This window comes from Vigna umbellata, chromosome 5 (genome assembly GCF_029865625.1).
Source record: "Vigna umbellata cultivar VRB3 chromosome 5, Vumbellata_1.0, whole genome shotgun sequence".
Taxonomy (NCBI): Eukaryota; Viridiplantae; Streptophyta; class Magnoliopsida; order Fabales; family Fabaceae; genus Vigna; species Vigna umbellata.
Window position 1 is genome coordinate 32,650,106 of NC_142169.1, and position 22,099 is coordinate 32,672,204.

Consider the following 22,099-nt stretch of genomic DNA (forward strand, 5'->3'; position numbering starts at 1 on the left):
AGATCTAAATTAAATCCAAAAGAAATTATCATGTGTGACCGTTAAATATAAATGTATATACCTAGTTTATTATACATTATAACAACTTTAAATTATTTTAATTGGGGCAAATACAATTAAACAAGAGAAAATTGATTTTCTAAATTAATAAAAAATACCCTTGTTTATAATAGAGTCGGATGAAGCACAACTTTAAGTTGCGATAGAATGTAATGTAGCGCTATCTCGTGGTCGTTTATTTTAACTTTATCATTCGAGAAAGAAATTGTGCTATCACGAACACAAAAACATAGACTACAAAAGGAAAAATCTTTAGTCATAAGAGGACATAAATACGGTTAAAAGCTTGTATTTTATTTAACGATCTATTAGCCACCTTTTAGCTACATTTTTTATTTTATGAAAAATGAAAAAACGAACCTTGAAAATTAAAATTTAATAAAGCAAAGGATATCATTCACAGCTCATGATCAATGAAAACAAAGTAGGACCGGTAATAAAAGGCCCTCTAAAACCTTAAAATAAAAAGTTGTATAACTTGTAACTTTGTGTAGGTGAAGGTCATCGTCCAGTGTCCAAAAGCCATAGACGTTGTTCCCTTCATAAAAACCCAAAACTATAAAGCAAATAAATATGCATATACTTAGTCATTAGACTCTAATTTATAGATGTAAATGGTAATAAGCACACAAAGCAAGCACATTATGCAGCAGAAGGTGCCGAAACGAGTGGAACAACATCAGGCTCCGACAGTGCTGAAGAGAAAGGTTTCACATTGACAGAGTTGTCGTTATTGTAATCTAGTGTCTCATCTTCGTATATCTCCCACCACTTCTTCACAAGGATCTTGATATCTTCCCTCTCCATGTTCTGCTCCTTTCCAGTGAATCTCCAAGGCTTAGACCCCTATGATGTAATCAACAAACATTACAACCTAATAGTCAAACAAATTAATAACTAATGAACGAATCTAAACAGAACACTCACAGCAGCACAATAATGAACCACTTGAACTTTGTCGAGTTCAACATTCTCGGGGTGACGCCACAACATGGCCAGTACAAGGTTGTACAAGTTTGGTATAGGCTTGTACTTGTCCTTGAAGTACATATTCAGAAAGTCCTGTGAAAAAATTCCCATTCACACTTTCAAGTTGTTGATTTATCTAAACATGTCCAATACCAATTATGCACACACATACCTGCTCGGCAAAAGAAGTGGGCTTGGTGATTTGAAGAGTTTGAAGAAGATCACTGTAAGTGACAAGATTAGGCTCATAGACAAACATGCCAGCGTTGAAATATAGAGGAGGTTTAGGACCCAAATGAGAGGGCCACTGAACTTTATCAGGGCACTGTTGGCAGTAACCAATCTTGTACTGAGGGCTGTGGCTCCAAGTCTTCTCGCAGAAACAATCCATGACCGCATAGAAATAGTTATCAGGAAGATCAAACAAGTGGTCAATGTTTTCAAAAACCTGGATGTCACCATCTAGGTATATCATCTTTCTGTACTCCACAAACTGCTCATGTTTTCAGTCACAACAAACAAACCACGTAAGAATGAATCTTCCATATTTGAAACAAAAATTAAAATGAGTAAATTAAAACTAGTTTTCAGAACATTATTATGTGTATGTTCCGTAAGTTAAATTTCATGAGAGTCTAAATTTTCACTTTTCTATAAATGGGGAAAGCTGAATTCTACAAGTTTAAACAATTTATTGACACTTGAATGAAAATAAGATTACTAGTTGGAAAGGTTGAATGGAAGCATGCTATTGCCAACATGTGTTATCGTTATCAACAAGGTATTGATAACGTGTTGCAAAAGCTTGCACGTGTTGATTTTTTTCTGTTTATGTTTCCGACAATGATAGTTTCTCGAATATATATTAAACCTTTTAATACTTCCAGAAATTATGTTTCAAAAGTGTTTCAAGACCCTATCTTCCAATTTTAATACTAAAATTCTAAAATTTAAGTTTTAAAAAACCTTTAATTATTTAATAACATATTTAAAAAAATAATTTCAAATAACGTTTTTCTTAAAAAAAACAAAACACATGAAAGAATACAAAAAGGGAAAAAGATGCAAGTAAAAACCCAAAATAACATTTTTTTTAATACGGAAAACAAAAAGCTAAGAAAAATAAAATGAAACCCCAAGAATTTTTGGACCTTTGACTTTTAGATAAGAAAAAAATTATCATGGGCTACAAACATGTACTAACCTTTCTTTTGATGAAAAAAAATTGTAGTAAAAAAATAGAGGGCTAATAAAATATAATCTAATATAAAAGATATGGAGGAATATATATCATGGAATGGTTTCCCAGTACCAGACAACATAATTAACAGAATACAGGAGGTGACAGCATCCGAAACTCCTCAAAGTTGAGAGACTAATATGTACTACGTGTGTAACCCATGCACAAACCTGATTTAGGTAAATTTTTTTGAAGTGAAAATAATAATTTTCAATCAGTAATTAAAAATACAAAAAAACTACAGATATATGCACCAGTTAACTCAAAACAAAAGAAGTTAATACATATACCTCCCAGATACGTAGCTTGGAATAATTGATGACATAATAAGCCATGGCGAACTGTGTCTGATTCTCAGGTGGATACACAGGTTCAATCTCCCTGACAGTGCAACCTTGGGATTTCAAAATCTCACGATGTTCCTCAGGAACATCAGGTAACACAGCCACCACCAAAGGGTACATGCTTTTGGCCTTTCTCAACCCTTTGGCCAAACCCACAACACCTTTTACGTAATCACCATTCCCAGCAAGGAAGGTCACAAAGGCACGGCTACTACCACTTTTGGTTTGCTCAGTGGTGCCATTGACAGTGACGGTGGTGATGTTGGGTGTCATGATTTCTGTAAGAGGAAAGGAAAAGAGAAGATAGAAGGTTCCAAGAGTTAGGAACAAGCCTGGTTTGGTTTACTAAGCAAAGATCACTGAAGAGGTTGTTTTGAATTGCAGTGTGGGAAATGATGGTGGAGAGTGACTTATATAGAAGTTTTGGCCTCTGGAAGGGTGTTTCTGATATTGCTTGATCCAACCGTTAGATAGATGGTCTCTGATCCAACGGTGCCAAATGGTTATCGTTGAATAATCAAACATTTACTTAATTATATTATCACTTTAGTCTAAGTTTAACTTTTTCTACATATCGATTTATTCATTGTTAGAGTTGGAGTTGGAGTTTGTTCTGTAGCCCTGTGATCAAATCTCAAAATAATGGGCAAAAATACATTTTACCTAATATCACTACATAAATGTCCCTGTCGTGGGATCTCATCACATGCACACGTTATTTAAGGAGTATATTATTTCGCTAAAACAACATTCATCAGGTCTATTAACAAATAGTATATATTTAGAGAAAATAAAAATATGGTTTATAGATTAAGTGAAACATAAGAAAGTGAAATAGAAAAAAAATGTATAATAAATGTAAACAAAATCAAAATTTCTATCAATTACTTTTCTATAATTAATCAGTTTCTTCTTTTCGCCTCGTCTAGTCTAATTGAAACCAACAGTTAATACTAATTATTTTTATTAGTCTTTGTATTAATACACATAATTATTTATAAACATTAAAATTTATTTTCACTTCGTTAGTGTCAATCAAATTTTTCTTTACAAATATATTAATAATTTGTATTAAAAAGATATTAGAAACCATTAAATTGCCGATGGAGTGTAGTGATGATTTTTTTTTTTTCATTTTGCAGTCACAAAATTTTGATAAAAGTTTCTTAAATATATTTTTAGTCACCTTAAAATGAATACGTTTTTATTTTGATTATTGTATTGATATGCTAACGAGTTGAAAAATCATTAAAAGAAATATAAGCTTTTTAAGAAACAATAACGTAAAATTTCCGTAATTGTTTCACGATCAAATAAATTGTTATTACTTATTAAATATTAATTACATAATGAATCTGATTATGTAATTGTTTCATGATCAAATAAATTGTGATTATACCCATTAAATATTAATTACATAAAATGTACAAATATTATAAAGTAATAGATCTTCTAAACATTTGAGTGAAACAACTTTTACAAATTTATATATTTTCTTAAATTTTTTAAAATCTAATGTTATTGTTTTTTTATTTCTAATATTAACCTAAAAAGTCAAATTATCGTTATAAGTAATACCTACTAAAATATATGTTAGGACTAAATATAGCCACTACAAATTTTTAAAGGATTAAAAATAGATACAAACATTAAAAAAAAAATTAAAACTAGAATTTTAAAGTTTGTAATTACCTTCTCGACTATCATTTCCTTGTATTTATTGCGGAGAGTATCGCTTTTTTTAGTCTTTTTTGTCTCATGACTTTCTCAGTCTCGGTATGAGAAGATGTTCTATACATACATACATACATACATATATATATATATATATATATATATATATATATATATATATATATATATATATATATGTGAATTTCGATTTTATATATATATAATGGAGACTGTTCACAAGGCATCACGAACAAGAGCTGAAATATTTTTCCTTTCAATTTCAAAAGAAAAAGGAAAAGATTTATTTTTAATAAATTGATAATAAGACTCGACAGGAGTTAAAAATATATTTAAATTATATATAAATGATACTATCACTAATCTTGAATTTTCTAATAGTAAAACATATACGAACAATTTTGCTAAATGAGTGATATCATAAGGTAAGAATACAAATACTAGTATTTATGATTAAGCAAGTTTCTCTAATTTCTTAGCCTCAAAGTGATATTGATTTTTTTTTTTGTTAAAACTTATGTAATACTTGTCATAGCTCGTTATATGAAATGTATTCATCATAGTCAGATCAAACATTCATTCGTTTGACCCAGTCAAATCTATTAATAGGAACATAACGAATTCTTTCCTATTACGAATTAAGTTTTACTAAAAGTTAAGGTTGGTCTAACTATTTCATTATGTTAAATAGAACAATGATAAATAATAATTATAAAGTTTTCTATACTGTTGACGTACGAAGATTACTTGACTCTTACGGTATTGATATAAAAGTTTCCACTATTTTTCAAACAAATTAGGATTAAGTTTGTGTTCAACAAGGATACCATATATAATCAATGATATTATATCAGTCATATTGTTATAACTTTTTTGTTATTTTTTTCACATCCCTTCCTTTTATTTTTCTAGATTAACTTTCCAAACAAGCAACTTAAAACAGTATATAATACTTCAACTTTTGATAATATACAAATGACATGTTTGTCTTAATGTTTATAAGTATCTGTACATTGGAGCAGTTTGGAGTTTTTCTTCTCCTTATCACACTTCATTCACATATTTCATGCATAAACAGTTTATTCAACAAATACTACGACAACAATATTGCTGACGAGGGTATGTATTTTATTATCTATAACATTTATCTTTTCTTTACTTTTTGTTTTTTTACATTATGGAGATTTAATTGTGCAAGAAAGAACCGACATCATGTAAAAAATTTCTCAACTTTTGAATATATATGTGGGTAAAATAACATATTTGGTTACTATGAAGTGAAACAAAAGTTACTTGAGGCTTTACATTTCTTTTTTTGCTATTGTTGTAATATTTCTTTTCCCCTCTTTTTAAGATTATTTATATGGCAGGTTTTCTTTTAAGTTATTAGTGTTTGATTTTCATAAAAGAAAAATTACGAAGTGGCTAAAATCGAACCAAAATTCCTTGATTATAATATTTTATCTTTTGTTCAATAAAATATAATTTACCAACATTTCTCAAACTATTTTGTTCCATAAAAGTTTTTTCAGTGTAGTGGTTTCTTTTCTCTCACATATTTTTATTTTATGTTAACTTTTCAAGCAAGAGATTAAAGGCATACAAAATTGAACATTTTATTATTAAGAATTTGTAAAGTGGAAAGACAAAATAGAATATCATATAATTTTTCCAGTTAACTTCCACCGCCCAAACAATAGGATATCATCACCGACTGGGCCCTACTACCCCTACGTAATTAACCTATTTTTCTCCCATCAAAGTCACCTCACAGTGAGCCACGTGGACAGTCACAATACACGTGGCTTCCCACCAAAACGACTGTTCTTAAACAACACCTCTTAGGTGAGGTGCGTTCATATTTCCTGCTGCTGCCACGTCAACGTTGATTCCACGTGGCAACGCATTTTACCAACACTATTTCCCTTTTAATTAAATAATAATATTTATGTATTTTTTGGTGGGGTCCATAAAATCCATTGCGTGTCTAGCCCCGAGTGTCTTTCTCTACGGTGCAATATGTGTCGGCAGCATGTGGTAGGGGAGCCATGGTAGCGCCACGTGGTGATTATGTACCTCGTTGGATCAACAATGGTTGGGCGCATGGACGTTTTTTCTGGTTTGGTTAGTTGGTCTAAAAGCATGACCAACTCAAACATAATTAGGTCATCATTGTACACTTAACTAAGATTTTAGGGTAATGAAATGACATAAAACATTAATTTTTTCTATATTTCTTTTGAGGATAATGTTTCTGAACTTTTCGCCCCAACCGACCATTAAAATATTGGATATCTGAATGGTTTGGTTTTTGTGCTAAAATGAAAAGTCTCAATTTTTGGGTTTTCCCTTGCTAGTTTAGATTCTATGGTTAATTAGGTTGGACTAACGGAATAACTATAATTGACTTCAACAAATTCACCTGTAAGAAAGCAAGAGAATATTCTGTTGTCTTTGTGACTTTTAATTTTAATTACTACTTTATTCTTTTTCCTTATTAATTTCTTTATCTTCTCCGATAAATAAAGCAGTCAATAATGTCCCAGAAGTTTCTGGGATTTTCTTCTTTTATTTTCCTTTTTCTAGGAGATTTGTGACCCTACTTATTTCTATGATACAAGAGTGATTTTCGGAGATTAAAGCAAGATTTTCTTTGTCCTCCTTAAATCGTGATTACTTTGTTTTGGTTACAGTCCTGATGTAATGACGCAAATTAAATATATGTACAAAAACTGAAAATCATTTCAATAAATTTTCACTATGATAATTGCTTTCTGTACGTAAACATTCACCAAAACCCAATACAGTTTATTTAAGAAAAAAAAATGTATGGAAATTTAGATTCAATCCACACAGTCATGGTAAAAAAATTCAAGATTTTTATGTTAGAAGATTCATGAGCAAATGAATCAGTTCATATCAGTATCATTAAGAAAATAATTGGTTCATCCAAATAATTGTGTGATTGGGAAGTTAATACTTTCAATAACTTATTGTATACATTAAATATATTCAAATTTATTATTAATTTTCACTCTTATTTAAAAATAGAGATTTGTGGTGAGAAAGCTTGTTATGGTAAGAAGAATCCATTTTAGAACATCATAATTAAGGATGATAATAGGTTCGGGTCAGGCATTGATAGTGCTACCCGCAAAAAAATTCCACCTGTAATCGGTTTGCTATTTGTACGGATACCTACTTAAAAAATATTCACAAATATCTTAAAGTCTATGTATACTTACAGTACAAAAAATTAATAAAATATATTTTATATATTTTTTAAATAAAATTTAAATAATTATAAAAAATATATAAAATATAATATAAAGTAAATTAAATATAGATTATAATTTAATTTTAATTAAATTTAATCTAATAAAATATAAATTAATTTCCTTTTAATTAAATTTAATTTAAAAAATAAAATTTAATATTTTTTTATTATTTTTAATATCACACCTAACCATTTAGAAGCAAATATTAAAATACTTGATATTTATTATTCACGAATAACTAATATGCGCCAGAAGCAAATATTAAAATACTTGATATTTATTATTCACGGATAACTAATATGCGCCAATAGTAACTATCTACGGATTTTTTTATGAGTGTCTATTTGAACGGTTTATTCGAAAGTGTCAATATTTTATATAAAACTAGCAAATGACACTACACTATTTTATTTTAATTATTTAAAATTTAATCTTTATGTTAGTTTTAATTATATATTTTTTAACTGCTTATTTATATTTTAAAATTTAAAAGAGTACATGATAATATTAAAAGTTTCATCTATCACATAAATGCTTTTACTAAATATTTCTTGCTTTTGGTCACTTGACATATGTGTAAAAATGTGACAACTTTATAAATTCCGTTAACACTTCACACATAAAATCTTATAAATTATAATGACGGATACATAATTTCATCCATTTCCCATCAGCATAATAAAATTAATACAAAATTAACATTGAAAGGCTCGTGAATATTTCAGAACTTCATATTGTAGCAAATCGGAACAGATTTTCTAAATATACATGAAATACCGAAAATCGATAGAAAAGTTTATACACTAACAAGACTCTTGCCAAGAATAATGTCATCTGTTGAGAAATCAGCCTCTTTCCGGAATGTTCCTCTACCAAAGTCCAGGTTATATGAGTCTGCAAGACCTTCTACAAGGTCAAATTCAGGTTCCCACCCAAGTACTCTCTTTGCTTTCTCGATCGATGCAAAGAAATGCTGCACAATAAAGAAAATAAAACAACAATGTTATTCATCATAATTTCACCAATGGAAAAACTGCACGCATTCATTTTCTTTTGTTAATTTTATGTCGGCAAAGGGATGTCCCAACTATGTTTCAGCTTTCAAACATCATGAGTTAAAAAACTTTTAAATATCATTAGACTATATAATGATGTCGTTTTTCTAATAAACTATACAAGTTATAGACACTTTTTTCTCATTCTATCTGATATGTGTCGTTGTTTCACCTGGTCACGGAATGGAAATGACTTCTTTTTCCCAAAATCAAAATCTTTAGGGTTGTAGTGAACGAGCTCTGGCTCTGGGAATCCACCAGCCTGAAAAATGACAAAAACAAACAAAAAATATATCAGTAAAATATGTCTCAAATGTGAATGCTTGACATTATAAAAGAATTTTTACACAGCTCTCTGTTGGTCACCTTAAATATGATTAAATGACAAGGAATGAATAACTTACCTTAGCACACGCTCTTGCTAATCCATCAAATGTGACATATTTCTCTCCCGAGATGTTGAATACTTCCTTGCTGGCCTTGTCATTACCAAGAACCTGAACAAAAGCTGTTGCCAAATCCTGTCATGATTGAACCATATTTCAGCCAAAATCACAAAAATGTCATAAATTTGGAAAGTATCATACTATTAGGAGTATAAAAAGTTAGCTATAGATTAGTTAAATCAGATGCTATCAGGGAATATAAAACTTTAGCGATAGATTAGTTACACCAGTCAGGTCTAAATGAACGTTTTAAGATAATATAAGAGACGGTCTGAAATAGTGTGTTGAACTATTCTCGTGTTACCTGAGATATAACTGACAAGTTAGTTTGATTTACACGAGACCATTTATTATAATCTTCAAAGGCATTCAAAGAAGGCACTGCAGATAACGTATGTTGAACCAAATTGCAACATGGAACATAGTAGACATCGTAAAACTCTTGTAGAAAAATGAATATGATCAGCTAAGAACAGTAACATAACAGAATTCCATACCTTAACATGACCAAGTTGTGTTATTTGTATTCCTGAGCTAGGGATAGGAATTGGGCGACCAGCTTTCAATCTATGGAAGAACCACTCTTCAACAGGGTTGTAGTTCAAGGGTCCATAGATGTAAACTGGCCTTATTGAAGTCCAATTAACACCCTTTGATTGTAGCAAACTTTCTGTCTCAAGCTTTCCCTTGTGCCTACTCTTAGGATCAACTGCATCAGTCTATCACAGGAAGCAGGGAGTTAAAACAAAACTGAAATTAATAATACTGGAAAGTGAGAAACTTTTTATAAAGTACTTTCGTGTGCATAAAATAAATTTGAACCATGCGCTCTTCCCTTCAGTGGAACTAACTGAAACTTTAAATATGACACTCCTATTATGTTTAGTGACTTAAATCATACACGGTTGCAACGAAAGAGCTCCACAGGAAAGAAAAATCTTTCTCATAGCACATCTCAGTAATCTTGTGAATAAATAAAAAAAGTGGCAGCATAACTCGGAAAAAACTAAATGATATGAATGTTAAAGGCACGTCACTGCAAATTTCTGAAATTACAGGAAGATATACATGTTAAAACGTAACTGACCTCTGCATGAGGTAATAGGTCAGATTTGAGATAGACACCAGCAGAAGAACAGTAAATAAACCTGACAATGGGAAGATTATAAGCAAAATGGAGATTAGAGGCATAGTACAAATTATTATCAGAGACATTTTCTTAGTATGCAATTTAAATTTTTATGATTGAATTATTTGTGAAGCTATGACTTTTCTTACATTTTACCTTACAAAACTATATCATTTTAAAATGAAATAATTAATATAATCAGTTTATTAAAAACCAACCGTCTGACTAATCTTACCCTCTCTTTGATTTTAGAAAAAAAGCCAATTCAATTTCACATCGATCCCAATCTGTAGATCTAAAGTCTAAGCCATCTAATTGGTGTAAATTTCTATTTCTACATATCGAAGCAAATAGTTGATATAGCTTCTTCTAGATTTCAAGAAGTATCTTGTTGGGTCAAGAGTTGGAGAACTCCATAAATTATCCGTTACAAACGATTTTCTGTATTGAATGTCATATAATGAAAGAGAACACTGTGATGATTCTCTTGAAGTGCAATCAAATTTATTCTTAAAATTCAGTTGACAAGGTAATCATTTATAAGTTGAACAATGACAATCTGCTTTTATGTTATATGAAAGACAGCTTAGGCAGCTTACTGTTCCAGATTAGGCAGAGCATCCAGTATGGGCTCAACTTCATCTGCCTCTCGTCCTGAAACATGTCGAAAATTTTATTTGAGTCTCTCATGAGAGAAAAGTTAAAAAAATTCACGACTTGAACCTAAAGAGAAAAATAAATAATGAAATTGTGGGAAAACAATATTCACAGAAGGTGAGAACAAGTAGGAATTTGCATACCATTTATGTCATAAACAACATCATACCCCTCCGCTGACAGACTGGATTTTACAAATTCAAAGTCCTTCCTGTCTCCTTTCAAATGCAAGATCTGGGAAATTAAAAATGCTACAAATTGTAAATGCTAATCATGCCTTGCAAGAAGGTGAATTCAATATTTAATTTGCAATGAGATACCTTGGAAGAAAAATCAGCATAATCACCGTCTGATTCACCTGGCAATTGTTGAGTCACAGGCGCTTTACCTCTCGTAAATAAAGTCACCTGCCAAATTCACACGTTCTATCGTTAAATATTCCTTGGAATGTAACTTCGAACTATACGACATTACCAAACACAGGTATAAAAGCTTTTCAAAGATATGATTCCTTAGAACTGCATTCACGGAGGAATGAAATCATTTCTCAATACAAAAACAGGCGTACCAGAGTTAACACGAAATGGGTAAGTCATACCTGGTGTCCCTCTTTGACAAGGAGCCTAGACAAAAATACTCCAATAAATCTTGTGCCTCCCATGATGAGAATTTTCTTGGTGCTTGATGCAGAGACAGAGAAAGACCCTTTTGGCTGCCATAATTTTCTCTTCAACTGTACCCAAAACAAGCATGCTGGGAGTTAGGGAGGAGAATATGTGTTTTATCTATCACTTGGATGCATAGATTCTTCAAGTTAATAACTCAAACTTCGTGGAAAACGTTAACTCAATTAAACTGAACAGGACAAAACAGGAATCGTGCAACTGAGTTTACTTAGTAAAAGTAATACACAAAAATACAATGGTGTTCAGCATCTGCTGGTAAATGCAGACACAGCAATGAGTGTAGAAAGAGAAAAAGGAGACCTGAAGTTGAGTATGAAGTCTGGTTCCACTGAAGTCAGAAAGAGAGGAGGCCAAGGGAGAGAAAGATAGTTGGTTCTGTTGGAGTGCCACCATTCTTGCCATGCTTTGGTATGTGTGTGTAGAGTGTAGTCCAGAGTGTAGCGTAATGATATGGGGCTGAAATTTGAAGTGCTTTTCGTTTCCTTCACCCAACCAACTAACTCCCCACCTCTTCTTTGCTTATGATAAGACAACGACCCTACTCCATCTGCATCCACAGCCCCTCATTCCCCTACTCTTTCACATTCATTCGTTTTTTCTAAAACCATATTTATCAAATCTTAATCCATTTCTTATGTGAATTGAATGTACCTAGACACATATGTCTTGTTCCTATGCAAGAAAAATTCCTGATCGATATTCCAAGCTAAGAACAACAACACACATGATGAATTACATCGATAGCTTTCGTGTGCCAGAAAGTGAAAAAAAAAAGACTAAACATTTTTAGATGGGCCTGACCCATAAGAATTGGGCTATACATGTTCGGCCCAATACACTTCTGTACCTTCCACTGTAGCGACATCGTAAAATAATCATGCATTTTCTTATTGTTATTATTATTATTTGCATTCGACGATTAAGCGACATTAAGTGCTTAAGCACTTTAAGATCCTGCACAACAGTTACTGACGAGCCTGGAGAATCTTGTGTGTACAGGATTCATTAAAACATGCAGCCGTGTTCATTATCTACGGAAAGTCCTTTCGGAATCAACATAAACAAGGTCAATTCAGGGAATGCGGAGCTTCAAATGTGCACGAGCAATATTTGGAGAACGCTTCTTAAATCTCATTTCAAAAAATTATTTTTTTTTTCCACGATTTGGTTGCCTGATTGCTCAACAACTAAATTTACCACAAAAAAAAATTATAAGATTATTTCCTGTAGAGTTGAAGATGTTCTTTTTCACAAACAAACATAATTTCTTAGTACATTTTAATAGATGAATTAATTCTTATACATTTTTAATAAAAAAGAGAGTATACATTTAGGCAAATTTCTGTTGAGATTAATTTGGGTTCACATCTTAATTATGCTTAGCGACTTCGATTAGTCAATAATGAGTTAATGCTAACACTGTAATTACAATGTGGTTTGCTTACCTTTTTTTTGTTTTTATTATCGAATATAATTTAAATACACTGACAATATAAATATTTTTTTATTACTGTTAAATTATAAATCGTCATGTAAGTTAATCAAAGGCTGATTTTTATAATAATTACTTTTAAATTACATGTAAAGTAATTTTTAATTAGCTAATATTGTAATTACTTTTACACAAGCTGACTGGGGAAAATTACGCTCTTTTTTTTGTTATGTCTGTGTATACACTATGTTTGTGTGTATTAATGATGAAACTTGAGACATATTTTTTTTTATCAGTTGAAATCGAAGTATTAATTTTAGTTGAAAAATGTTGCGAATTGGCAGCGATGAATGGTGTGCGAAGTGAAGGACGACGAAACTAGCGTAGCTTGAAACTCCCTTGATCACAAACTTTTCCTTTCGCAGACCTTATTAACTTTTCGATTTAATTACTACAATCCTTCTCCTTTTTTCTCCCATCCCTTCCTTTCTTTCTCCGCTCTGATTTTGAGCGAGAAAGAGAGATGTTGCAGTGCATATTTCTTCTGTCCGATTCTGGGTAAGATTCACGCATTCCCTGTTCTAGGATTTTCAGAACAAGTTAATTTCAATTTTCTCAATTTCCGATTTCGAATTTAAATTTCCACTTTAATTTGATGATTCTGAAAATTGGTTTCCTTAGAGAGGTAATGCTAGAGAAACAGCTCAGTGGGCACCGCGTAGATCGCTCAATATGTGCCTGGTTCTGGGACCAAGCCATTTCTCAACCTGGTTCTTTCAAGGTTTTCATTTTCGTTCCTTACTATTTCATTTTTCTCTACCTTTTATTTTTATTTACCTTCTCTTTTCTTCTCTCTGAAGCAACAACCAGTTATTGCTTCCCCCACGCATTATCTATTCCAAGTTTTTCGCGAGGGAATCACTTTTTTGGCCTGCGCTCAAGCCGAAATGCCCCCATTGATGGCCACTGAGGTATGTATCTTCCCAGTTATTTGCAACTCATGAGCCAATGCTTCTGCATTTGTTTTTTTAACCATCTGATTTTTAGTTCCTTTGTAGGGTAGCTGATGTTCTCAGTGAATATCTTGGGGGATTGAATGAAGACTTGATCAAAGACAACTTTGTCATTGTGTACGAGGTATTAACAGTTGCCAAAGTGTTGTTTTGCATTTTACCCCTATCGATTTGTTGTTTAGATGTAAAGTTGTTATGCTATTGTAGCTTCTGGATGAGATGATAGACAATGGCTTCCCGCTAACTACAGAGCCTAATATCCTGCGAGAGATGATAGCCCCACCAAATATTGTTAGCAAAGTCCTGAGTGTTGTGACTGGCAGCAGCTCCAATGTGAGTGACACCCTCCCAGGTGCTACTGCATCTCTTGTTCCCTGGAGAACAGCGGACACAAAGTATGCCAGCAATGAAATTTATGTAGATCTTGTAGAAGAAATGGATGCAACAATAAACAGGTCTATCTTCTCGAATTGTTGTCTTTCACTTCCAAACAGAGATAACTTTTTGGTGTTTTGATATTTTTTACTTATGGTATTATTTGTTTGTTATTTTGGCTAAACATGGAAATTAAAAATTTCACATTGAATCTATTTTGGGTAGGTTTCTTTGGACATTGCTTTTCATAGGAAATTTGAAATTTTGAATCTGAGGCCACAAGCAGAAGAAACTTGTCTGCCTTTACAAGAATAAAATTTCACTATAATACATTAACAGCGAAAGCTTATTTGTGGGATAGGTTACTGTATAACTTCTGAAACTGTAGTCCTTAACCGGGGCAAATGATGTGCGATCCATGTAGCCAATCTCCCTTAAGGAGATAAGGCCTTGCTGTTGCTGTTAGGTCACTGTACAACTTAGTAGTGTAATTTTCCTTTTCTTCCCTCGTCTGCTTTGACACTCACTCAATCTTCTTTTACTGGATTGAAGTCCTTTTTTCACTCCTTATATTGCAAACTGAATATTTCTTGAAATAGTACAATGACATAATGACTAAGCAATTGGGGATGTAGGTCTGCAAAGCTTTAAGTCTTGTGTATATACTCACATATGGGTCATTTTAGGCAAAGATGCTAGATCAATTTCAAATCATTCAAATATGGGTCATTCGTTATGTTTAATAAATAACTAGGTATGTGAAAGAGATGTAACAATCAAAGGATAGTGGATAACACAAATTCCTATACTTTTTATATTTAACATATCTTCCGTTTCTAGCAAAGAGTTGAAGAACCGGTGATCTTTGGATTCCTCTTTAATTTCGTTTATTCCTTTCCATTTTCCTCCATAGACTTTCTTTCTGATGCGTGGAAGCTTGAACTTGTGGAACTTTATGTGGCTAGGGCCGAATTTTCAATGATTGTCTTCACACTCCTCCTTTGTAGTTAGTATCTTATGCACTGTTCCTTCAGCTTCTGTTATACTCGTTGCTAAAGTTCTGTTGGTTCAGGGACGGAGTTCTGGTGAAATGTGAGATCAACGGTGAGGTTCAAGTGAATTCCCATATCACTGGGCTTCCTGATTTGACTCTTTCGTTTTCAAATCCTTCAATCCTTGATGATGTGAGGTTCCATCCCTGTGTTAGATATCGGCCCTGGGAATCCCATCAATTTCTTTCATTCGTGCCTCCTGATGGGCAGTTTAAGCTCATGAATTACAGGTATGGTCTCCAGCCTTTTTGTTGATGTCTGAATTAGGATTTGGAACGTTAATTTGCGAAGTGGGTATGAATAAAGATATAATTATAAATGTTAAATTTTATTCGACGGTATCCCCAAATTTCTATTTATCTAAAAGTTTGCTTGTCACCTTTATTTTTCAGAGTTAGAAAATTGAAGAACACCCCGATATATGTAAAGCCACAGTTGACTTCAGATGGTGGAACATGCCGTCTTAGTGTATTGGTTGGAACAAGAAATGATCCTGGAAAGGCAATCGATTCCGTAACTGTTCAGTTTCAGCTTCCTTCTTGCATCTTATCAGCTGATCTGACTTCAAATTATGGAATAGTAAACATACTGTCTGACAAGGTACCTATTAAGCACCAATCTTTCTTTTGTTATCTACTGTAGATTCCAGGAAGTCATAATAGTAAGATATAACTTCTTTGTCCTTCTTTTTGTAATGGAGCTTTCTTTGTTTCTACAGACATGCTCTTGGTCCATTGGTAGGATCCCAAAAGATAAAGCTCCTTCAATGTCAGGAACATTGGTGCTGGAGACTGGATTGGAGTGCCTTCACGTCTTTCCCACATTTCAAGTGGGTTTTAGGATAATGGGTGTTGCCTTCTCTGGTCTGCAAATAGATAAACTGGATCTGAAGACTGTACCCTACCGCTTTTATAAAGGGTTTCGAGCACTTACTCGAGCAGGAGAATTTGAAGTGAGGTCATAATTGTGTATTTACCATTGAGTTGTCTAAGACTTGTAATGATTCTGGACATGAAATTTTGTTCATTTACACGACCGGTTTCATTTGTAAAGAGTTGGATAGTGTTCTCTTCTGGTTTCAAATTATTTCAGTGGTGGATTTATCGCCGGGGTTTATGAAAGAATCTTGCGACTTGTATCACGAATCTATTTCTCGCGTCGAAGATTGGCAGCATTGACAATGAATTGTGTGGTTTAAGATCTTAGATGAACGACTGATCCCCTCTGCTTAATTTTATCCATCAATTTTCTTTGAATTTGGGATAAATTTTAGACATGAATCCCTCTCATTCGAGTATCTTGAAATAAAATGGAATTTATGGTACATAAAACTTTCAGTTCAATGTGGATGAAAGATCAGATGAATAAGTAATGGTGAACACAGTGTAATTATTTGTCGCATGCAAGAACTTGACTAACGGAGAGAAGTTGAACAAACATTATCATCGTATGCCAATCTTATAATATGAACTTATCCTAATTACACCCTAAGCTTGGTTATTGTTTTTTTTTGTTTACTTAAACTAAAGCTTGATTTGGTTTTCTTCCGCTTTTCCAACTATATAGATTTCGTATTATTGATATAATAATTCAGTCCCTTCATCAACCAAAATAAATAACATCAGGTCACTTTCAGCACAACACTGGTTTAACATTCTTATTTTAGATGAGGCTTAAAGATTAGTGAGACAATTTTTATAAGTCTGATGGTTTGAGTAATCGAGATACACCACAATAGATCAAGTTAAATGTCGTGTTCTCAAACAGACTTAAATAGATACGAAAATGAAGATAAGAGTGTAACAAAACAATCAACAGAGCCCAAATTATAGCAAGAGTTAGAGAAAAATGATTTTTAGAATTGATAAGAAATAAAAAAAAATAAGATTATGTTTCAAGAACAACGAGCATATTCATGTATCCAACATTCTAGTTCTAAGCAGCAATCTTGCTGACTCGAAACGAATCCATGACTCTACGAAGATCACTTTCCTCCTCTGCAAACACATTTTCCGGCACCTGCAATCTCAACTCATACAGTTGGTTGTTTTCAACTCCAAGAACAGATAGGTACCTCCGGTCCCATTCCAGACGAGCCACCCGGTCTTGTGGCATAACAGCAAGTTCATTGTTGTTTGCATATGACTTTATGTTTACCTAGCAACATAAAGACAATAAATTCAACTAGTCAATTATGTGATTTTCCAATCAGAAGTGAGAAGGCATATGATTTACGAACGCCTTCGAGATGCATTACTTACCCAAAGTGATTTTATTACCAATTTCTTATGCACTTCACTTATAATTGTATCAACTAGTTTTATCTGGCAATACATGCTATGATCATCATTGTTAGGTTTGTTGTGACTAAAGAAACACTCATGCAACTGATTATTTGAATGTAATTGTTAACCAACCTCAACTTCATAGTACAACTTGCCATCATCAGCTACTCTTGAAGAAGTTGAAAGAATATTTGATTCACGTCTAACACCGAGTCTAGTAGACATAAACTCAGTCAGATATTGTTTGAGCACTTTCTTTCCAGCTTCTTGGGGTGGACCCAAGTCTTCAACACTCTTGTATTGGGAGGATGAAGGTGAAGAAATTTCAAGAGAGAGATTTTCATCAAGAACATAAGGGTCCCTAAAGAATATGTCAGCCCCAGCACCACGGACTTGAATCCAACTCCTTGGGTACTGGAATGAATAACCATCAAATGCATCTATGTATTCGCGGAACACAGGAGACTGCTGAGCTAGTGCTATGCCGACCTTTGAGAGAATGTAGGTTGATAAGATCAAAGACGCTGCTTTCCTTCTAGAAACTGCAAAACCTTTAGCCTGATTATATATTAGCAGGGATAAAATCAAAGCCAAGTTGTAGATGGACCATGCAAGAACAGTAAAGGAAAAAATGTTCACCCAGGTTGGACTAAGGTTCTAATATCTGGTTCACACCCATTCTATGGATATAGCAGACAAAATTTACCAGCACGTTAAAACGTAACTGACCTCTGCATGAGGTAATAGGTCAGAATTGAGATAGACACCAGCGGAAGAACTGTAAAGAAACCTGACAACGGGAAAATTATAAACAAAATGGAGATTAGAGGCATATTACAAAATATTACTAGACAATTTTTAGTATGCAATTTGAATTTTATAATTTAATTATTTGTAAAGCTATGATGTTTAACATTTAAGCTTACAAAAGTATTTCATGTTTAAATACGTCTTAATAATCTTACCCTTGCTACGTTGACTATTATTCCTCTTTTACTTTGGAAAAAAAAAGCCAATTCAGTTTCACATTGATCTCAATCTGTACACCTAAAGTCTAAGCCATCTAATTGGTGCAAATTCCAATTTCTACATATCAAAGCAAAAGAAGAGCATGGCATGACAGTTGACATAGCTTCTTCTAGATTTCAAGAACTATCTTGCTGAGCCAAGAGTTGGAGAACTCCATAAATTATCCCTGTTACAAATGATTTTCTATATTGAATGTCATATAATGAAGAGAGCAGTGTGATGATTCTCTGGAAGTGCAATAAAATTTCTTCTTAAAATTCAGTTGCCTAGGTAACTCATTGATAAGTTGAACAATGGCAATCTGCTTTTATGTTATATGAAATGAAAGACACATTACGCAGCTTACTGTTCCAGATTCGGCAGAGCATCCAATACAGGCTCAACTTCGTCTGCCTCACGTCCTGAAACATGCCGAAAAATTTATGAGTCTCATGAGAGAAAAGTTATGAAAAATCACGACTAGAACCTAAAGAGTAAAAATATATAATGAAATTGTAGGAAAACATTAGGCACAGAAGGTATGAACAAGTAGGAATTTGCATACCATTTATGCAAATAACATCAAACTCCTCTCCTGAGAGACTGGATTTTACAAATTCAAAGTCCTTTCTGTCACCTTTTGAATGCAAGATCTGGGAAATTAACAATGCTACAAAATGTAAATGCTCAGGAAAGACACACATTCTCATCATGCCTTACAAGAAGGTGAATTCAATATATAATTTTCAATTAGATACCTTGGAAGAAAAAACAGCATAATCACCATCTGATTCACCTGGCAATTGTTGAGTGACAGGCGCTTTACCTCTTGAAAATAAAGTCACCTGCCAAATTCATATGTTCTATCATCAAATATTCCTTGGAATGTAATTTTGATTCCTTAGAATTGCATTCACAGAAGAATGAAAATTCATTCCTCAAAACAGACACAGGCATAGTAGAGTTAACGTGAAATGGGTAAGTCATACTCGGTGACCCTCTTTGACAAGGAGCCTAGACAAAAACACTCCAATAAATCTGGTGCCTGCCATATTGAAGATTTTCTTGGTGCTTGATGCGGAGACATAGAGAGTCCCTTTTGGCTGCCATAATTTTCTCTTCAACTGTACCCAAGAAAAGTATGCTGGGAGTTAGGAAGGAGTATATGTGCTTTATTTATCACTTGGATGCATAAATTCTTCAAGTTATTAACTTAAAGTTTGTGGAAAACGTTAACTCAATTCAACTCAACAGGACAAATATAGGAATTGTGTAGCTGAGTTTACCTAGTAATACTAGTATATAAACATACAATAGAATAATACAATGCTGTTCACCATCTGCTGCTAAATGCACACACAGCAATTAGTGTAGAAACACCAAAGGGTTGAACATTGAATTAAAGGAGACAGGTATTGGATGAAATGATATTGATGGATGATATAGAGAATATGAGGAAGAAAGAATTAGAGAGACGAGGACCTGATGTTGAGTATGAAGTCTGGTTCCACTTAAGTCAGAAAGAGAGGTGGTCAAGGGAGAGCAAGATAGTAGGTGCTGTTGGAGTGCCGCCAGTCTTGCCATGCTTCCCTCCACGCAGGGTTGCTATGAGTGTGTAGAGCCTAGTCCAAAGTGTTAATATGAGGCTGAAAAGAGGTAAGTTTATAAACTCGAAATAGTTTCAAAGCATCTATGACACTGATTTCATTCAACAATTTTTGCTAACATTAAGGAGATTAACATTTTTACAACACTCATCATACCACCTTCAACCAAATTTCAACAATTTCACATCCCAATCCGTGTTGGCATACCATTGCTCCAGCATCAAACCAGAGTCAAACATCTCCAAAACATAATACAACCTAACTGGCCGTGCCTCTGTCTATAGTGTTTTCTCTCTATAGGGCGCTATTTCTTACCATTTTACTCTTTTAAGGGACTATTTATTTGAATTTAACTATTTTTTTAAGTAAAATAGTTTCCTATAATAGAAAACAGTGAAAAAGTATTAAACCAACCTCTCACATTCTCAGCCACCTTATCATACATAGTCATAAAAGGGTAAGTCCTAGCACAGCGGTAATACAATTATCCTCCCACGGGTAATACATACTCAGCAATCACACAACTGCTAGAATTTATTTTCCCACTTGGAAATTGAAGTCAAACTTACACAAGCATTCTGGTTTTTACTTTCAATACCTAATCTATGACCTTAATATGCTAAATTGCAATTGCATTCCTCTTCAATCCCTTGAACCATAGTTTGTGCTTCTCTAAACACGAGGTACCTTGCGAATCCCGTAGTCTAAATCAAAGGTGGTAAACTTCATCAACAATGTATAATGGTAAAGAGAGGAAGAAGAGAGAACCTGAATAGAGGAGAGTGAAGGTATGGAAGTCTGCGAAGGAATAAATGAAAACGAAAATGTAAAAGCAATGGGTTATCTGAAATTTATTTCCTCGTCTCATCTTCCCTTCTTATCCCCTAAATTAAAAGAAACAAAAATACAGAGTTAAACAATTTATTCCGCGGATTAATTAATATTTTGTTCATAATTTTTGTTGTTTTCTGATTAATTTTGATTCTGATTTTTTTATTTAATTAAGTCACGTTTAAATCGATTCAAGTTAGTTTTTTTTTAATTAACGTATTTATAAATATCACGTGTCATATTGTAATATTTTCGCTTTTTTATTTATTTTAATTTTTATTTACTTTTAAGTTTTTTTAACTTGCCAGATTAGTGTAACGTAGTATTTAGCTGAGTTTTTATATTTATTTTTTCCTTGTTTACAACGTTTTCCTTAAAAATATAAGATTTTTCCAATTTATTTATGGATACTAACTTACTTAAAATTTAATTTAATTTATTTACTAATAAAAATAAAAGCCAAAAATTATATTTTATGAAAATTTGTATTAAATATTATTTATTATAAAAAATTTATTTAAGTAGACAAATTAAGTTAAAAATCTAAAATTTACAATAAAAACTTTATATTCATATTTTTTTTTTGTTTTTCTTGAATGAGTTGGTTCTTCTAATCAACACTTAATTTGATAGTCTTAATTAGAATTTTAAAATAAGTATAAGCTTAAAATATGTATTTTTTTTACTTAAATTAAAATAATAAAATTAATTTTAATATTTAGGTTGAACTTTTGATATATAAATCTTTTAAAATTATTTTAACACATATATAAATTATAATAAACTTAATTAATATGGTCCATTTTGGAGTAAAATAAAACTGTCTAATTTAAATAATACTAAAACTTAGAATTAAAAAGTAATATAAAAATTGTTTCTAAAACTATTATATTTTGGTGGATTGAAGGTAAAAATTTGTATAAAAAGAATCTAAGCATTC

The 22,099-nt window shown here is 32.5% G+C and overlaps 4 protein-coding genes across 9 annotated transcripts; 1 reads left to right on the forward strand and 3 right to left on the reverse strand.

Moving 5' to 3' along the window:
* Positions 1–428: 428 nt before the first annotated feature.
* LOC124827413 (galactinol synthase 2-like) lies at positions 429–2,989 on the reverse strand. Its single transcript, XM_047300461.2, has 4 exons — positions 2,560–2,989; positions 1,202–1,522; positions 988–1,122; positions 429–906 (listed from the first exon to the last, which is right to left on the reverse strand). Exons 1-4 carry the CDS (start codon positions 2,884–2,886, stop codon positions 703–705), a joined length of 987 nt encoding a protein of 328 aa, XP_047156417.1. The 5' UTR covers positions 2,887–2,989; the 3' UTR covers positions 429–702.
* Positions 2,990–8,259: 5,270 nt separating this feature from the next.
* Positions 8,260–12,054, reverse strand: CRB (chloroplast RNA binding protein). Its single transcript, XM_047300467.2, has 10 exons — positions 11,857–12,054; positions 11,469–11,603; positions 11,191–11,277; positions 11,014–11,104; positions 10,813–10,867; positions 10,172–10,232; positions 9,582–9,803; positions 9,043–9,159; positions 8,811–8,900; positions 8,260–8,556 (listed from the first exon to the last, which is right to left on the reverse strand). The coding sequence occupies exons 1-10, from the start codon at positions 11,956–11,958 to the stop codon at positions 8,380–8,382; spliced, it is 1,137 nt and encodes a 378-aa protein (XP_047156423.1). The 5' UTR covers positions 11,959–12,054; the 3' UTR covers positions 8,260–8,379.
* A 1,215-nt stretch (positions 12,055–13,269) lies between these two features.
* Positions 13,270–16,514, forward strand: LOC124827414 (AP-3 complex subunit mu-like). 2 transcript variants are annotated; one of them, XM_047300462.2, is made up of 8 exons: positions 13,270–13,546; positions 13,670–13,769; positions 13,849–13,959; positions 14,036–14,125; positions 14,209–14,456; positions 15,449–15,658; positions 15,821–16,028; positions 16,147–16,514. In XM_047300462.2, exons 1-8 carry the CDS (start codon positions 13,512–13,514, stop codon positions 16,390–16,392), a joined length of 1,248 nt encoding a protein of 415 aa, XP_047156418.1. In that variant the 5' UTR covers positions 13,270–13,511; the 3' UTR covers positions 16,393–16,514. The 2 variants fall into 2 exon arrangements, with proteins under 2 accessions (XP_047156418.1, XP_087971025.1); XM_088114899.1 differs by lacking the exon at positions 13,270–13,546 and having other exon boundaries at positions 13,859–13,959.
* A 653-nt stretch (positions 16,515–17,167) lies between these two features.
* PPD1 (Photosystem II reaction center PsbP family protein) lies at positions 17,168–21,202 on the reverse strand. Of its 5 annotated transcripts, none has more exons than XM_047300463.2 (9): positions 21,097–21,202; positions 20,204–20,367; positions 19,711–19,845; positions 19,480–19,566; positions 19,287–19,374; positions 19,089–19,143; positions 18,443–18,503; positions 17,846–18,271; positions 17,168–17,585 (listed from the first exon to the last, which is right to left on the reverse strand). In XM_047300463.2, exons 2-9 carry the CDS (start codon positions 20,303–20,305, stop codon positions 17,364–17,366), a joined length of 1,176 nt encoding a protein of 391 aa, XP_047156419.1. In that variant the 5' UTR covers positions 20,306–20,367; positions 21,097–21,202; the 3' UTR covers positions 17,168–17,363. The 5 variants fall into 5 exon arrangements, with proteins under 5 accessions (XP_047156419.1, XP_087971027.1, XP_087971026.1 ...); XM_088114901.1 differs by having other exon boundaries at positions 20,204–20,343; positions 21,097–21,189; XM_088114900.1 differs by lacking the exon at positions 21,097–21,202 and adding an exon at positions 20,927–21,080.
* Positions 21,203–22,099: the final 897 nt, after the last annotated feature.

Excerpts from the sequence above, each read along its gene's own strand:
- LOC124827413 (XM_047300461.2), bottom strand. The coding sequence starts at position 2,886 with ATGACACCCAACATCACCACCGTCACTGTCAATGGCACCACTGAGCAA. Across the intron at positions 1,123-1,201 it reads CCACTTCTTTTGCCGAGCAG|GACTTTCTGAATATGTACTT; the intron begins GTATGTGTGTGC and ends ATTTTTTCACAG. Across the intron at positions 907-987 it reads TGGTTCATTATTGTGCTGCT|GGGTCTAAGCCTTGGAGATT; the intron begins GTGAGTGTTCTG and ends ATTACATCATAG.
- CRB (XM_047300467.2), bottom strand. The coding sequence starts at position 11,958 with ATGGCAAGAATGGTGGCACTCCAACAGAACCAACTATCTTTCTCTCCC. Across the intron at positions 9,160-9,581 it reads CACAACTTGGTCATGTTAAG|GATTTGGCAACAGCTTTTGT; the intron begins GTATGGAATTCT and ends CAATCATGACAG. Across the intron at positions 8,557-8,810 it reads CATTTCCATTCCGTGACCAG|CATTTCTTTGCATCGATCGA; the intron begins GTGAAACAACGA and ends TTTATTGTGCAG.
- LOC124827414 (XM_047300462.2), top strand. The coding sequence starts at position 13,512 with ATGTTGCAGTGCATATTTCTTCTGTCCGATTCTGG. Across the intron at positions 13,547-13,669 it reads TTTCTTCTGTCCGATTCTGG|AGAGGTAATGCTAGAGAAAC; the intron begins GTAAGATTCACG and ends TGGTTTCCTTAG. Across the intron at positions 14,457-15,448 it reads ATGGATGCAACAATAAACAG|GGACGGAGTTCTGGTGAAAT; the intron begins GTCTATCTTCTC and ends CTGTTGGTTCAG.
- PPD1 (XM_047300463.2), bottom strand. The coding sequence starts at position 20,305 with ATGGCAAGACTGGCGGCACTCCAACAGCACCTACTATCTTGCTCTCCC. Across the intron at positions 19,846-20,203 it reads GACTTCATACTCAACATCAG|TTGAAGAGAAAATTATGGCA; the intron begins GTCCTCGTCTCT and ends TCTTGGGTACAG. Across the intron at positions 17,586-17,845 it reads AGTTGTACTATGAAGTTGAG|GTAAACATAAAGTCATATGC; the intron begins GTTGGTTAACAA and ends TTATGTTGCTAG.